This window comes from Notolepis coatsorum (assembly GCF_963971535.1).
Source record: "Notolepis coatsorum genome assembly, chromosome: 1".
NCBI lineage: Eukaryota > Metazoa > Chordata > Actinopteri > Aulopiformes > Paralepididae > Notolepis > Notolepis coatsorum.
Genome location: NC_140165.1, coordinates 135,301,210 through 135,319,641, shown reverse-complemented (window position 1 = coordinate 135,319,641; position 18,432 = coordinate 135,301,210). Strand labels below are relative to the sequence as shown.

The 18,432-nt window shown below is 46.7% G+C and overlaps 1 protein-coding gene across 1 annotated transcript in view; it reads right to left on the bottom strand.

Moving 5' to 3' along the window:
- The window catches only part of LOC311222851 (cotranscriptional regulator ARB2A-like), a gene marked incomplete at both ends in the record, with an annotated part of 187,448 nt that extends 169,801 nt beyond the window's left edge, over positions 1-17,647 (bottom strand). Inside the window, one exon of the mRNA XM_084307487.1 lies at positions 17,546-17,647. Coding sequence (XP_084163613.1) covers positions 17,546-17,647 — 102 coding nt within the window. The remainder of the gene's footprint in view (positions 1-17,545) is intronic.
- Positions 17,648-18,432: the final 785 nt, after the last annotated feature.

The following is an 18,432-nucleotide window of genomic DNA, read 5'->3' as shown; positions in this document are numbered from 1 at the left end:
CACACACACACACACACACACACACACACACACACACACACACAGAAGAAGAGGGCCTTGGTAATAAATCCCATGGGATCCGGTCTTGCTAAAGAAAGATGCCTCAATAAACTGCCTCAGCTCCATTAGCAGATACAGTGCTGTTATTGCATGTTCCTTTCATGTTACTATGGACAGAGACCCTGTCATTAGAGATGGGCCGATGTGTTTTAAACCCTTAATAAGTGTTCTATATTGATAAGATAAGATAATATATTACTTTATTGATCCCCTTGGGGAAATTCGGGCGTCATAGCAGCATGGGGGAGGGAAGGTATACATGTATGGGCAGGGTAATAGTTGAAAGATATAAATATAGGCAATACAATTAAATCTGAATATAGAAATCTAAGAGAAATAAACCGTATACACAAGGTGGTAGGTGAGGGTTTGTACCCTAACTGGCATGATACACGTCATACTTTATAGTCCGTGCAGGTGTTGGTGTTAAGAGTCAGACACACTTAGTGGTCAGACAGTCCCTGCCTGCCCAGCGTTGATGGCCCGCCATCATCAACAGAGCATTTTTCCACTGTTGATAGACCCTGGACATTTTGCGAAGCCCCGGTCCCTTGTCTCCCCTGAGTGGCAAAAAATCGACAGTGTTTTCCTTTCCCGTTTACCAGTAATGTTGTCCTTGATGCCTGCATATGTGGGGTTAATGGGGATTCCACCAAAGGATTTTATGTTTTGTTAACGTTCCAATCTTTAAAAGCCAAATTGCTTACACTAAATGACCGGATGTTGGCGATGGATGGACCTGATCTGCAATGCTGAGCTATTTATTGCTAGAGATTTCAACTGCTGTTTCAAAAGCATTCAAATTCCCCTGTCTAATCAGAGAGAGAAATGTATATTAATAAAAGGCCTTCTTCACTGGAACCACAGCCTGCATGAACCACAGATGAAGCCAGGAGCGACCTATTAATAGTCCATTCATTTTCCTATAGCTGCAGGAGCTGCTTGAGAGACGGGGGCAGCCGGAAATACGTCAGACGCCCTGAGAGGTCTATTGTCTTTAAGTACCGCACGACTCAGGCTAGGGGAGAGGCTCTGTGTGGGCTCTAACCTGTTAACATGGGCTGTGTGGCTCTAACCTGTTAACATGGGCTGTGTGGCTCTAACCTGTTAACATGGGCTGTGTGGCTCTAACCTGTTAACATGGGCTGTGTGGCTCTAACCTGTTAACATGGGCTGTGTGGCTCTAACCTGTTAACATGGGCTGTGTGGCTGCTCTAACCTGGTTAACATGGGCTGTGTGGCTCTAACCTGTTAACATGGGCTGTGTGGCTCTAACCTGTTAACATGGGCTGTGTGGCTCTAACCTGTTAACATGGGCTGTGTGGCTCTAACCTGTTAACATGGGCTGTGTGGCTCTAACCTGTTAACATGGGCTGTGTGGCTCTAACCTGTTAACATGGGCTGTGTGGCTGCTCTAACCTGTTAACATGGGCTGTGTGGCTCTAACCTGTTAACATGGGCTGTGTGGCTCTAACCTGTTAACATGGGCTGTGTGGCTCTAACCTGTTAACATGGGCTGTGTGGCTCTAACCTGTTAACATGGGCTGTGTGGCTCTAACCTGTTATATTTCGTATATAGCATCGCGTCCCGCTCTGAGCCTTACGAGATACTCTATATCTCCTGTGATACCTAATGTATCTCCCACGAACAAAAACACATGCACCCCACCTGTATGGGGCCCCGCCCCTTATGGTGGTACCACCCATATAATCATGACTCTGGTCATGAAACACCCTTCCTCTATTTTCGTCCCAGCGTACTGGATGCTATGCACCATGCGAGCTAGCGGAATGAAAAGATTAAGGAAGATTAATAATGTTGAGGGCTTACCGGAGGATTGTGTTTCCCTGGATTCTCCGGAGCTTGTTTCGACGACGCAGACCTATGCTGGTGGTTCCTCGGCTGACGGCGACGGACCGAGGGGCAGCGTACAAGGTTTGGCTATCGGGTCGGCTTGTACAAAGGTGAGGTCTGTGTCAGTAGGCGTCAATGTCGGTGTTGGTCGTGCTGTGGAGTATGGCTCCTTGGCTCCGACTTGGGATCTTCAATTGGTCCTCGGTCGGTTGTCCTTGGCCCCGTTTGAGCCGCTCGAGCAGGCGCCGTTGGGACGGCTGTCTTTCAAGACCGCGTTCCTACTGGCTGTCACTTCCGCTAAACGCGTGGGTGAGCTCTCGTGCTCTCTCGGTACGTCCAGAGTGCCTGTCTTTTCGGACCGATTGCGGTGCCACTCTGCGACCTAATCCTGCTTTCGTGCCTAAGAATATCCGGAGTTCCTTCCGCTCCCGGGATATTGTGGTTCAGGCTTTTCGTCCTCCTCCTCACACTAGTGAGTTAGATGCGGGCCTTCACCTGTCATGTCCAGTCCGTGCTTTGGGGTTTTACCTCAGCCGTACTCAGGACTTCAGGGTTACCGACCAGCTTTTTGTCTGTTACGGTGGGGCTCGTGCTGGTAAGGCACTGTCGAAGCAGCGCCTGTCCCATTGGTTGTGCGAGGGTATTGCCCTCTGCTACACGTTGGCTGGGCAGGATCCCCCTGGGGGCGTCAGGGCGCACTCCACTCGTGGGGTGGCTGCCTCTGCCGCTCTCCTGGGTGGGGCCTCGGTGGAGGACATCTGTGCTGCAGCTTCATGGTCCTCACCGGGCCCCTTTGTAAGGTTTTACCTCATGGACATGACCGGGGGTTCTGTCTCCCAGGCGGTTCTGGGGTCTGTGGCCTTTCCTGCTTCCCGTCCTTTGGTCGGGTAGCAGGAGTGTATGGGTATGGGCCGCAGTGTGTTGAGTCACACGTGGTTCCGCCTGTACGGTGTGTTCAAGGGGTTCTGGCTCCCTCTTGTTCGCATTCAGGTGGAGTTGACTGCGCCCCCCCTTCGTTAGGAAGGATGGGGTGACAGGGCTCCCCCGCACCCCTTGATGTGGGCTTACGGGTCCTCAGGGGGTACATCTGTCGGGTCTCGCGCCCGCTCTTCCCCATTATCTCGTAAGGCTCAGAGCGGGACGCGATGCTATATACGAAATATAACGATAGGTTATGTAGATAACCTAGTTATATTAGTATTGGCTAAGCGTCCCGCTCTGCGCGCCCTGAGTTCCCTCCTGAGGGATCTTTTCCTGGGACGGGTTTTTGGCGAGGAAGGGTGTTTCATGACCAGAGTCATGATTATATGGGTGGTACCACCATAAGGGGCGGGGGCCCCATACAGGTGGGGTGCATGTGTTTTTGTTCGTGGGAGATACATTAGGTATCACAGGAGATATAGAGTATCTCGTAAGGCTCAGAGCGGGACGCTTAGCCAATACTAATATAACTAGGTTATCTACATAACCTATCGTTAACATGGGCTGTGTGGCTCTAACCTGTTAACATGGGCTGTGTGGCTCTAACCTGTTAACATGGGCTGTGTGGCTCTAACCTGTTAACATGGGGCTGTGTGGCTCTAACCTGTTAACATGGGCTGTGTGGCTCTAACCTGTTAACATGGGCTGTGTGGCTCTAACCTGTTAACATGGGCTGTGTGGCTCTAACCTGTTAACATGGGCTGTGTGGCTCTAACCTGTTAACATGGGCTGTGTGGCTCTAACCTGTTAACATGGGCTGTGTGGCTGATCTAACCTGTTAACATGGGCTGTGTGGCTCTAACCTGTTAACATGGGCTGTGTGGCTCTAACCTGTTAACATGGGCTGTGTGTCTCTAACCTGTTAACATGGGCTGTGTGGCTCTAACCTGTTAACCTGTTAACATGGGCTGTGTGGCTCTAACCTGTTAACATGGGCTGTGTGGCTCTAACCTGTTAACATGGGCTGTGTGGCTCTAACCTGTTAACATGGGCTGTGTGGCTCTAACCTGTTAACATGGGCTGTGTGGCTCTAACCTGTTAACCTGTTAACATGGGCTGTGTGGCTGCTCTAACCTATTAACCTGTTAACATGGGCTGTATGGCTGCTCTAACCTGTTAACATGGGCTGTGTGGCTGCTCTAACCTGTTAACCTGTTAACATGGGCTGTGTGGCTGCTCTAACCTGTTAACATGGGCTGTGTGGCTGCTCTAACCTGTTAACATGGGCTGTGTGGCTCTAACCTGTTAACCTGTTAACATGGGCTGTGTGGCTGCTCTAACCTGTTAACATGGGCTGTGTGGCTGCTCTAACCTGTTAACCTGTTAACATGGGCTGTGTGGCTGATCTAACCTGTTAACATGGGCTGTATGGCTGATCTAACCTATTAACCTGTTAACATGGGCTGTGTGGCTGATCTAACCTGTTAACATGGGCTGTGTGGCTCTAACCTATTAACCTGTTAACATAGGCTGTGTGGCTGATCTAACCTGTTAACATGGGCTGTGTGGCTGCTCTAACCTGTTAACATGGGCTGTATGGCTGATCTAACCTGTTAACATGCACCAAAATGAAAGACAATATGTTCCTCACATGCTGCTGAGGAGACCGGTGTGTCCCAGCCCAGGCCATACTTGATCAGTCTTTATCACTCACTATCGATTATGAGTACTGAACTAGAAGTACTGTCTGAGAACGAACACAGATCTGTTTTACTGAACAGTTTGGGGTCACTGGACAAAACTCTATAAGCATAAAGTATTTTTCACCATGTATTGATTTCATGACATGTTGCACATATTCTGGGGTATTAATACATTAGCAAATGAAGCCATTTTGATTGTGATTGTGATTGTGTTTAGCCTGCTATCGTCCGAATGTCTGATGGCAATATTGGTGTCGATGCATCCAGACTATTATGACACATGACCCCTGGAGATTAAGTTCAGAGGATACCTAACTTCGCACACCCCAGCCTGGGAAAACATTAATGTACATTAATGTACATACAGATTACCCTACTGTCAAGACACTGAACCCCTAATTGCTTCCAATGAGCAGGTTGGCACATGGTCGCCTCCACCACTGGTGTGTGAATGTGTGAGTGAATGGGTGAATGTGAGGCATAAATTGTGCTTTGGATAACAGCGCTATATAGATGCAGTCCATTTACGCCCCTCTCTCTTCTCTCGATCTCTAGTGACTCATCAGTCCCTCAGTTATCTTCATGGCCTTCATCACATCTATCTCTCTATCCCTCCCTCCCTCTATATTTATCACTTTCCTTTTCTTTCCTGCCCTGACTTCCCTCCATTCCTCCTCTCTCCCTCCATCCCTGCATTTTTCCATCTCTCTTTTCCTCCATCTCCTTCTCACCCCCTCCCAGTGCCCTGACAGTCCACCATTCTTCCTCTCTGCCCCAAATCCACTCCCTCCCTCCTACCCTCCCTCCCTCCATCTATCCATTCCTCTATTCCTATCTCTACCTTTATACCTTTCCCTCCTCTCTCTCTTCCCTGCCTGGCCTGTGCTCCATCGCTCCTCTCTGCCCCCAATCTGCTCTCTTCTTCCTCCAACTTTCTCTCTCTCTGTCTCTGTCTCTCTCTTTCTTTACATATCTCTCTCATGAGTCATGCCCTTAGTTATCTTCATTCCTCCTCTCTGCCCCGAATCTGCTCTCTTTTCTTTGCCCCCATCTTCCTCCAAATCCCTCTCTCCATTATATCTCCCTCTCTCTCCCTATCTCCAACATCTCTCTCATATCTCTTTCTCCATCTCCATTTATCTCTCTGTATCCATCTCTATCCCTCCATCTCTCTCTCTCTCTCTCTCTCTCTCTCTCTCTCTCTCTCTCTCTCTCTCTCTCTCTCCTCATCTCTCTCTCTCTCTCTCTCTCTCTCTCTCTCCTCTCTCTCTCTCTCTCTCCTCTCTCTCTCTCTCTCTCTCTCTCTCTCTCTCTCTCTGGGTGCTGTCAGGTGGTATAACATCAGTAGTTAGATCCATAGCAGGGTCCAGACCAGCCTCTCTGCTCCCAGCACTGTACTACACCACATCATTACAGCTGACAGCACACTACACCGCATGCACACGCAACCACACACACACATGCACACGCACGCACGCACGCACGCACGCACACACACACACACACACACACACACACACACACACACACACACACACACACACACACACACACACACACACACACACACACACACACACACACACACACACACACACACACACACACACACACACACACACACACACACACACACGACGCGCGCACACACACACACACACACACGCACAAACACTTGAGAATACACCTGAGAATACACTCTCAGCATGTAGAAAAACAAAACTAACGCTTCGCACGCTTTGATCGGCTACCCAAAACAAGACAGGGGAGGGGGATGTTTAGGGAGGGGGGTGGTTAGCTAAAAAAGGTGGAGATGGGTTGCCCAGAGGAAGAAAAAAATAAAAGTGCCCACTCCCCTCCCCCTGGTAAAGATGACAAGAGGAGAGGAGCTGAAACAGTACACAGTAATCTATTGGCTTCGCAGGAAGACACAAAGCATCATTTACAGAGTGGAGTTATCAGGGTGAGCGCTAGGCTTCCTGATTTGCAGCGAGCAGCCTTGTTGCGGATAGAGATATTCTCACTGTCAGTATAAACTGGCTTCTGTTTTCGTTTTGCATTTATTTCAATGCCAGACTCGGGCATACATTTTTCATCACCTGCTAAGCTATGAATAAAAGATTAAAAAAAAGGGAACCGAAGAGGGGAAAAGAGAGGGGGGGGGGGAGAGAGAGAGAGAGAAAGAGAGAGAGATAGAGAGGGAGATAGAGAGAGATGGAAAGAGAGATGGAGAGAGAAAAGGAGGAGAGGTCTAACAGATGTTGGTGCATGCAGTGCAACGCGCAGGCACTGTGTGTATAAAGAGTCTCCCTCCTCCTCCTCTCTTCCCTCCACCCTTCTCTATAGGTATAGGAGAGTAGCAGTGGCAGTGGAGCAGGGTAAAGATGCTATAATGAGAGGGAGGCTGAGGCAACATCTCACCTTGGCATTTTATAGGATTACCTGTGAGGTGAACTCTCTGCTCTCTATCTCTCTCTCTCTCTCTCTCTCTCTCTCTCTCTCTCTCTCCTCTCTCTCTCTCTCTCTCTCTCTCTCTCTCTCTCTCTCTCTCTCTCTCTCAATTCAATTCAATTCAATTCAAGTGGCTTTATTGGCATGACGCAGCTTGTACATGTTGCCAAAGCAAATGGTTGATAACATAAGCATGGATTACAAAACACATATTAATGTCATAGTATATACAAAAATTTTCATTCATAAAATAGAACATAAAATATTACGGCATAAACATGTCAGGTGACTGTCACTCACTGTCCCTCAGTTTGTGGTAAAGATGCTATAATGAGAGGGAGGCTGAGGCACATCTCACCTTGGCATTTTATAGGATTACCTGTGAGGTGAACTCTCTGCTCTCTGCTCTCTCTCTCTCTCTTCTCTCTCTCTCTCTCGCTCTCTCTCTCGCTCTCTCTCTGCTCTTTGACAGGCAGGTCTGGAGTGAGATGTTGGAGAGCTGCCGGAAAAATGCTCTGCAATACAAAGCTGACAGGTTCAAATACGGCGATTTTCTCGATGGCTCTCTCTGGTGCACAAAGCTCTGCTTAAACTGGTTCCCTCGTACCTAAGTGTGCTTCTGTGCACAAAGCAATATAAGTATGCCCTTCGTTCTCAAGCTGTTCTAACACTGGAAGTTCCCCATATGAGAACTGAATTGGGAAAAAGGGCTTTTAAATATGCTGCTCCTTCATCTTGGAACAAGATACAGGAGGACCTAAAATTACCAGGACTGGTCACCCTCAGAGCATTTAAAACCATCTTAACTCATCTATGAATTCAGTTCCCTTGGTCAGTGCAACTGTGTTTGATCATTTGCCTGAAATTGGAGCTTGATGTAAATGTTTTATCTGTATTTTATTGTGATGTTCTTTTTTATGTTGAAACTTTCTGCTGCCTTGCTTGGCCAGATCGCTCTTGAAAAAGAGATTTTAATCTCAATGATGCTTATCTGGTTAAATAAAGGATTTGATTGATTGATTGAGGGTAAAGGAGAGCGAGAGGGAGGGAGGGAGGGAGGGAGGGAGGGAGGGAGGGAGGGAGGGAGGGAGGGAGGGAGGAACAGAAGGACAACAGAGAGGCTGTGTGGATCCTAGTCCATATTTCTCTCTCCCTCCCTCTGCACCTCTCTCCCCCTCCTTCTTACTCCCCATCTCTCTCCCCTTCCCCTCATCTCTATCTTACTCATCCCTCCCTCTTCTCTCCCCCACTTTCTCATATCCCCCCTCCTCTCTCTCTCTCTCTCTCTCTCTCTCTCTCTCTCTCTCTCTCTCTCTCTCTCTCTCTCTCTCTCTTGAAGACACTGTACTGTACATTTAGTTATATAAACTCTGACAGTTAAATCCCATACACACACACACACACACATACTGTAGTCATACGATTACAGTACACCTACACCACCTGTACAGTGAGGAGAGATTTAAAATGAGATAATACGCCTGGCACTTTCCACATGTTTATGTGTGAGTGCATTGTAAACAACACATAGGCGTGTGTACACAACAACAAACACTTTTGTTTGTTTGCTTTTTCAGTGCATATATTACCACTAGAATCCTCATGAGAAGCTCATGAGGGCCGTTAACGGCGTATCGCGCGATAATATAATTAACGCATTAATCTTTTTTTCTTTATTTACCCAGGGTAGTTTCGCTGAGCACAGATGCTCTTTTTCAGGAACGCCCTGCTTCACATTCACACAGTTCCATTCACACCTGGGAGCTGCCACTGAGCAACTCCACTGGAGCAGTTGATTCAAGCCATGTCACATAGTTCAAGTTTGAAATGATTCTTTCTGTTTTGCTCCTGAGAGTGCTCGATACTGTACTGTACTGGTAATATTATTTATTTGTGTTAACTTCTGAATAAAACAACTTATTAAACACAAGTACATCTTATTGAACATTATTTTGATATTTCATTACCAATTATCATAGCAAAACAGCTTTTTCAAACAGTCCGTAATGCATTTTGGAAACGGGAGATGGGCTCATGGTGTAATGGGCCACCTGGCCTGAGAAACATAAGGAGGAAAGAAAAAGTAAGGACTTACTTCTGTCTGGGGCGTCCGGTGGGGTTTTCTCAATTCATGAAAATGTCCGGTTTTCATTGTTTTTCACGGGACCATTGAGCATGTACTTAAATTGACTGTCACGTTGCACAGAATACTACGGTGCTCTGTTGCGAGAAGACTGCTTTGTGGGCGGCTCTACTACGTCCCACTAAACAGTCAACCACGGTGTCCCCCAAGGCTCCGTGCTGGGTCCCCTACTTTTCACCATTTACATGCTCCCCCTCGGTCAGATCATACGTCACTACGGACTCAACTTCCACTGCTACGCTGATGATACTCAGCTCTATCTCAGCACCTCACCATCCTCCCAGCTCCCCCCACAGTCTTTAGTCAACTGCCTCCATGCCATAAAAACCTGGATGTCAACCAAACTACTCAAACTCAACAGCAAAAAGACCGAGCTCATGGTTGTGGCCCCCAAGGCACTGCTCCAGGAAGGTTGGAGATCTCCTCCTCCACGTTGACGGCTGTTCCATCTCCCTGTCTCTCGAAGTCCGTAACCTGGGCGTCACCCTCAACTCCACACTTTCATTTCACTCCCACACAAATCCGTTACCAAGTCTGCCTTCTACCACCTCAAAATCATATCCCGTCTCCGAACCTCACTCTCAGATTCTGTGGCTGAGACCCTGATCCACTCATTTATCACCTCCCGGTTGGACTACTGCAACGGAGTCCTGTTCGGGGTACCCAGCAAAGCCCTGGACAGGCTCCAGTATGTACAGAACTCAGCTGCCAGGGTTCTCACTCACACCAAGCCCTGGCAGCACATCACCCCCACCCTCATCCACCTCCACTGGCTCCCAGTCAAGTTCTGGATATCCTTCAAACTCCTGCTCCTCACCTACAAGTCCCTCCATGCCCTCGCCCCCCGATACCCGTCTGATCTCCTCCACCAGCACACTCCATCCCGGAACCTGCAATCCTCCGATCTGGGTCTCCTCTCCATCCCTCGCACCAGGTTGCAGACTTTCGGTGACAGAGCCTTCAGCGTGGCGTCCCCTACCCTCTGGAACTCTCTCCCCCCTGAAATCCGCAACGCCCCAACCCTGGACACCTTCAAAACTGCTCTTAAAACACACCTTTTCACCAAGGCTTTTCCCCATTAGTTTAGATTAGGTTCATTATCCCTTACCTGCCCTCACCCCCCCTTTTCCCCCCTTTCCCTAGCCCTCTTGATTGTGAAGCGACATTGGGTTTCCTGAAAGATGCTATTATATTATTTAGTATTTACAGATGAACTGCAGAGGAGATTCCCAATTTACCATCCCAGATGGTAAGGCGGGAGGCGGAGTGCAATGCGTGCAAAGCTTGACCATATGTTTCGGTGTTTCCGGAGATCTCAATGCTCACATGGACACAGAAAAACAGATTTATTCCCCCCTCTTTTTCTCCGCCTGATTTTCTGTGCTTTTCCTCCCATCCCAATTTAGTCGTTATGCCAATTCCCCCCTCCCCTACCTGGTCGTTGTGCACATGTGCCCCCTACTGGTCGGTCAAGGGAGCCCTGAGGTCTACCACATGCTTCCTCCGACACATGCAGAGACAGCCAGCGGCTCTCTTTTCACCTGGCAGCGAGGACTCTCATTGGCGAAGTGTAACGCGTGGGAGGTCACACTGCCTTCACCACTTCCTGTCTTTTGCTGTGCAGGCGCCCTGACCTGACCTGTAGGAGTCGCTGTCCACCACGCCAGATTACCACCCCATCGACTTCCCTCCCGCTAACTCAGCCAAACGAGTTAGTATGACGGCTGGCCCAAGCCAGAGGCAATGCTGACACCCGGATTCGAGTGAAAAACTGAATTTTCTATTTAAATTTAAATTTCTTTAGCTGTGCGAGGCGAGAGTTTGATGGCAAAGTTGACCAAATTGATTGGAACTCTGTTTGAAGCTAGAAATCAGAATGAAAAGTTGCTGTTTAACTGCGGTAGTTTACAAGGACAGGGCCAATAATTTTGTTTACAAACATTCAAAGTAGACTTATATTTGGTTCATGATGCCTCAAAATTATTTTGGTTTGATTTATGATGACAAAAGATGCTTATGATACAATCATTCTAAGGATTACGTGTGTAATACATTTGTTGTGTACACTAATTGCAAGTTATGCAAATGTAAACAATTTTCTAAGTAAAAGAAACAAAACAGATTTCTAAGTTATTTTCGTACCATTGAAATTTGTCAGAAACATTACTTTAGGCATAACAAAGCATGTTGAGTAACTTTGGTTATAGATAGATATTATTTTGTTATATAAAATAATATAAATAATCATTTTCTATCCATAAATATATTAAAATGATAAGGCATATTTGAGTAAAATTTGAGTATAATTTAAGTATCTTGAGGCTGGGGGCAGAGCCAGAGTGCCCTCTTTTTTGGAAATCACAATATGGTCACCCTAGCCTATACACACCTGGGCCCTCATGCATCAACGTGGACGTAGAACTTGACCTACTTCCACACGTAAGCACGGAATGTAGAACTAGCGTACGCACAGGGAAGTCGGCATTCATCACACGTGCGTACGCAGGCTCTATGCCCTGCCGTGTTGATGAATACCACTTTGTTCTACCGTCAATGCTCGTGCATGATTATCCATATATGGTCATGAAAATGAGGAAACACCCCCCATGGGATGTGAAATAATGGACCGACCCGAGCGGAACCCTGAGAAACTCCACGGAGAATTCACTGCTGTCGAACCAAGAAGACACTATCGCGTATTATGATTTATGGGATAAATAAAAGGCGGACTTGTAAACGGTGATGTCAGATATCAACGGCTCCCTAAGACCATTGCTGCAATTCTGCCTGGACAGCTCAAAATACTAATAAAGACCGTTCGTTGACCACTGTTTGGCGTTGGTTGTGTGTCATTATAACCGTGCTGTAATATGAATGCCTTTATTAGTTGTGTTCGATTGGCTATATGATTTTTAGAGGCATCTATTTTGTTGTCGGCTAATAAAGACCGCGCTGGAATATGACTGCCTTTTCCCGTGTTGTTTGATTAATACCCCAGGGATTAAAGTTCTCCTCAATTCTATTCCAAATCGCGATGGATCTCCCGTCAATTTTCTACCTGCTGCATATGATTTCTAGAGGCATACTACAATCTATTTTGATGTCAGTATTGGGTAGCCTATATAAACAATATAATACGAGAGCATATACAAGAACAATGAATCTCACTGCACTTGAATTCCATCATGTTTGTGTGCGGGACTCAAGGCTGCTGTCACAATGGGTGGTACCGCCGTACAGTAATAATAACAGTCCACACAATATCACGATCCATGCCATAGCCTATGTTCCATTAGGACATGATCTGTGACGACAAATGTTCTAGAATGTTTGATTAAGATATCATACTCTGACAGCATGCCTATGAGCAACAAAAACGCGAACTTGAATCCCATCATATAGTCTGTCCACTATCTGCATGGTGTCATTGCAATGCGTTTTCTATTCTTTCTTGTACAGTAAAAAGGGGGAAGAACACTATATTCATATGACTTATTCTGCTTACAGCTTCGAAATTCCACTTGTTTCGTTTAACGTAAAGCCTTTTAAATATAATCAAAACGTTCCCGTGTTTCGGCGGTCTGTGCGCAAAATAATAACGAGTTGAGCTTTATGATTTATGATGAATTGAAAATGGGGGACCCTGATGTAAACAGGACGAAAGTTGGTCTGCATCCCCAATTAACAATTGTATGTACTGAGCTGTACTGTACTGTACCCATTCTGCAATCTGTTAATAAACTTTTCAATCAATCAATCAATCAAGCTACGCGGAGCGCAGTCAGTCAGTAGCCTACACCCCGTATATTCCGATAATGCTATATAAACCATGCTGCATTCATTCTGAGAGAAAGATCTATTATTCCAAATGCTATTTATAGGGTTTTGACCATAATTACACTACTGTTGCTATCTTACAATGAACTATAATGAACTACGGTTCATACAGAACATCCAGTGTTATTATGCACAGAAGCTCATTTCCTTGTTGTAATAATATATTCTACCACTGGGAGCTAGGTACGCCAGGTCTGACCTGTGCGTAGATGTACGCACGAAGTCAAGTTCAAGTTCAAATTGATGAATCCCACTCTTTGCTTAGAAATGATCGTACGCACGGGTTACGCACAGATCTGTGCGTAGAACACGTTGATGCATGAGGGCCCTGGAGAGGCCATCATCTGCATGCTCCACAGAGCCTATACACACCTGTAGTCATTATGGTTATGGTTAGGGTATGGATTCAGGAAAGGTCAATGGAATGTCCCTACAATGCATGAAAACATGGCTGTGTGTATGTGTATTGTTTTGTGTATGTGTGAGTGTGTCTGTGTATACTTGTATGTGTTAAGTTTGTGTGTGTTCATGTATGTCAATGAGTGTATATGTTTGTCCATGCATACGTACTGTACCTGTGTTCGTCTGTGTGTGTGTGTGTGTGTGTGTGTGTGTGTGTGTGTGTGTGTGTGTGTGTGTGTGTGTGTGTGTGTGTGTGTGTGTGTGTGTGTGTGTGTGTGTGTGTGTGGTCCACAGGGATACTGCAGAGAAAGAAAATGATGCACACTCAGGGCACCTGCACTAAATAACCACTTGTATAGACGAGTAGTCACAGCAGCCCTCTCACCAACACAGCTTCTGCAAACAGGGCATATAGATACAGTATATATATGTACAACATACATATATCATATGACCTTGCCTCAACATGTGAAAAATGAATGCCCCGCTTTTCTGAAAATATATACATTATACAGACACCCACTAGCTAAGCATGCACATACTGTACACACACACAAACGCGCGCGCGCGCACACACACACACACACACACACACACTCACACACTCACACACTCACACACACACACACACACACACACACACACACAACACACACACACACACACACACACACACACACACACACACACACACAGAGCCGGGAGGTTGTAGTGTATGTGCTGGGTGAAATTCATCTCTGGTTAGAGTAGAGGTAATATATCCCACCAGGACCTGTGTTCCTCGTAGCAATTTAAAATAATTATTGTGAGACCTGATGCTAGACGTCAGCCCCAGCTCTCTGCATCACAATGAGACAACCAGGTTGTGAGCCTGTATGTGTGTGTGTGTGTGTGTGTGTGTGTGTGTGTGTGTGTGTGTGTGTGTGTGTGTGTGTGTGTGTGTGTGTGTGTGTGTGTGTGTGTGTGTGTGTGTGTGTGTGTGTTTGTGCAAGCCTGTGTATGCATGTACAGTATGTATAACGTTACATTTGTGGATGCATATACTATATAATATAATATAATTTAGGACCTGCTCCGAGGTCATCATTTGGCACACATGCGAACCATGCATACAATGCGTATCTGCGATTAACCCATCTATGTCTATGTGTGTGCAAATGTGTGTGAGCCATTATGTGCATGTTGGTGTTTGTGCCTGTGTTTGTTTGTTTGTTTGTTTGTGTGTACGTGTACAAGTGTGTGTGTGTCTGCGTGTGTATGTGCTACCTGCCGTGCGTAGCCTACTGCTCCTTTGCTAGAGATGGCGTGTGGTAATGAAAGGCAAACTGATATTCCCTCAGCAACAAGGGCCTTCTCAGAGTGACTGACAGCGAACGCTTCATACTCATACTAAACAGAAGCTAGCAAACCACAATGACTGTTAGGTGTTCAACACACGATGAGAACCGCTCATTTAAAATCATTTACATTTTACTTTTACATTTTGTCACTTAGCTGACGCTTTTATCCAAAGTAATTTACAAGTTCTGTACGACAAGTCAGCAGGAAGGGTACAACTCTTACAACCGAGTAACAATGTTCATCAAACAGTCCTGAAACGTGTGTGCTGCAGTGTTGAGTGCATAGTAGTAAAGACATATTATTAGTATAGTAGGAAGAGTGCATGATAGTATAAGACAGTAAGAGGGTTGATTGAAGAAGTGTGTTTTTAATGGACGGCAAAAGATTGATCGGGTTTCGGCTGTCCTAACTGTGGTGGGAAGTTCATTCCACCATTGTGGAGCGAGGACAGAGAACAGGCGGCTTCACTTTGATGACCCTCCCTGAGCTCGGACAGGAGTGGGTCTGAGGCGGCCAGAAGATGTAGAGCGGAGGGGTCTTGAGGGTGTGTGTATTTAGAGACCATTGACCGGAGGTAGGCGGGAGCTGTTCCCTTCGCTGCACGATATGCCAGGCCGATGACCTTGAATATTCTTCTGACATTGCTCAGGAGGAACCTGCAGGTTCTGGACGTTGTGGTGATGTGAGCAGAGAAGTTCAGCCGGTCGTCAAGGACTACACCTAGGTTCTTGGCGGACGGGGGACGGGGATACGGCTACATTTTCCACTGTGATGGAAAGGTCGGTCAGCGGGGAAGATTTGGCCGGCAGGTGAAGCAGTTCTGTTTTTGCTAAGGTTCAGTTTGAGGTGGTTGGTCATCATCCAGGCGGAAAATGTCGGACAGACAGGAAAGCAGAGGAAGAGTTGAGTATCATCGGTGTAGCAATGATACGAGAAGGCATGAGACGTGATAATGTTACCCAGAGATTTTTTGTTGTAGAGGGAGAAGAGGAGGGGTCCAAGGACCGAGCCTTGGGAGACACCCGTCCAAAGGAGGGCGGTGAGGGGCCGACAGGGACCCTCTCCGTGATACTCGGTAGGAGTGGTCGGAGGAGCGGTAGCGGTAGGATGTCAGCCATGCCAGCGCAGAGCCAGCCACTCCCATTCCTATATAGGATGCAAGGAGGATCTGATGGTTGACTGTGTCGAAGGCTGGACCAGGTGAATCAGGACAGAGGAGAAGCCCTTCGCTTTTTGAGTGAAGAGCCTCTGTGACTGACCGCTATGAGGGCCGTCTCTGTGGAGTGACCAGTCCTGAAGCCAGACTGATTAGGGTCTAGGAGGTCATTCTGTAAAAAAGAATCAGTAAGTTGGTTGGATACAGCACGTTCAAGTGATTTAGAGAGGAAGGAGAGAAGAGAGACAGGACGATAGTTGTCTATGACGGTGGGGTTCAGGGCTTTTTTTTTATGAGGGGTGTGACTCTGGCTTGTTTTAGGGAGGTGGGGACCACCCCCGAGTTGAGGGAGGAGTTGATGGTAGCCGTTAGGAATGGGAGGATGTCTGGTGCTATGGTCTGGAGGAGTGGGGAGGGTATCAGGGTCCAGCTGGCATGTAGTGGGACGGTTCGACGTTACCAATGTCAAGGCCACGGCTTCTGTAATGGGAGAGAAAGATGACAGAGTAAAGGATGAGGTTCTCGATTCAGCATTTGGAATGGGCAAGGATTGGGAGAAGCAGCTGCGGATGCTCTCCACTTCTTTCTCAAAGAAAATCGCAAAGTGAGAGGAGGGGGAGTGAGGAGGGATGACATGGTGGTGTGCAGTTTACGAATGTTCTTAGCCAAGGCCTTGATCTTATGGTGAAAGAAAGAAGCTTTGGCAGTAGTAATGGTTTTGGAGAAAGCTAACAATCATCGCTAATCATCGAATGCATGGTAAATTCTGACACCAACATCACAGTATACAGTTTCTAGCATGTAGCATTGGTAGCCACAGCTACCAATGTCAAGGCCAGATAGCTTTCTACTGAACGCACAGAGAGGCAACTGGTATCTTTCCGTACCAGTACCAGTCCATTGACCATAGTCACATGGCGGCTATTTTGCTCTTCTGTCATCTCAGGCCAACCTGAGCACGACTTATGAGCAACAGGGGCCACACATGTGAATATGGCCCATTACTTTTATACTGTAGACTTAATAGAGACTCTAGAGACTCATATCACTGGACTCTTATCACTGGACTCTCTTGTGTTTTGTACTTTTTTATATTATATTGTATTTATATTTTATAGTGTATCTATAGTGTATATAGATAATGGACTGGATAGGACTGTGAAGGTATGTATCCCCCACCCTGTATCCCCCCCCCCCCATGCTGCTTTGACACCCGAATTTGCCCAAGGGGATTAATAAAGGATCATCTTATCGTATCTTAATAATTAGGACAAAATAATTGAGATACATGTATATTCCATCTTTCTCCATTAGAGATCTATAATGCGCCAAAACTGCAGAAAATCAAGCCACTGTTTTTTTTTTTTACATGTCTAACATGTTACACATGGGTTTTACTACTGCATTTTAATATTGCGGACAATCTCACACAGCAATCTTATTGGCTCCAAATCCCATACTGGTGTCCGTATCGGTGCATTTATCACATAGTGGAAGGCAGTCAAAAGGCACAAGTCTTGCTTGTGAATAATCTGTAAGAAACAGAAACGGAGGGGGAGAAAAAGAGCATCCATATGGTGCCTCCATGTTTCCACTCAACACCACAACATATTGTCCTCCTTCCCTCCAGTTCCTCATCTCCTCCCCACCTCCTACTCTCCACCGTTCAGTCTCACCTCCTCCTCCAACACCTCGTTTCTCACCCGCTCCTCTTCTCCACCTCCTCCCGATGATGCCCCTTTTCCTAGGAGTGTTCTCTCCTTCTCCCCCTCCCACATTCTCATTCCATCCCTCTTTCCTTTCTTTTCTTTTTGCTCAAATGTTTTAGACTGAAGGAGAGTTGAAAACACACCCCAGGGAGTAGCAGTACCTTTTACAGTGTGCACTGTGAAAACAGATAAGGTAAGACCATATTATACTGTTGTGTGTGTAGACTCTATAGGAAGAATGCTTCCATCTGAGTACAACAGGGGTTTCAAAGCAGTGACTCACACTCGATAAAGTTGGTGGACCGAAAAAGATGACAATATTCTCAAAAAGAAACGTTGCAAGGGAGTTGTCATGTTATTACATTTCCATGCCTTGGTCTTACCCTTTTAAGATGTATTTTTGATACGGCAATATTGGTTGAAACCTTCCAGGTTGAGTATCTCGTGTTTTATGTGAAACCCTGCAGCAATTTATTAGATCTCACTGCCTTCAGTTTGCTGTACCTCAGTTGACGCCACTAACCACTATTTGAGTGTCATTAGAAATATATATATTCTGGCGACCCAGGGGAGCGCTCTCATCCACCTACTGGCCCCAACGCTCAACCCCAACCCCTGCCACATCCTCTTCATTACCCAATCCTCCTCCTCTATCTTCTCTCGGTCAGGAGTAGGGGTGGAGGCCTGGCCAGGAGGAGCTGGCATCTGCCTCTCACCCTACCCCTCCACTTCCTCCTTCTGCCAGCCTGCTTAATCAAATTACCTCTCCCCCCTCCTCTCTCTCTCTCTCTCTCTCCCCCTCTCTCCATCTATACCTCCATATCTCTCTCTCCCTCCCTCCATTTCCCTCTCAC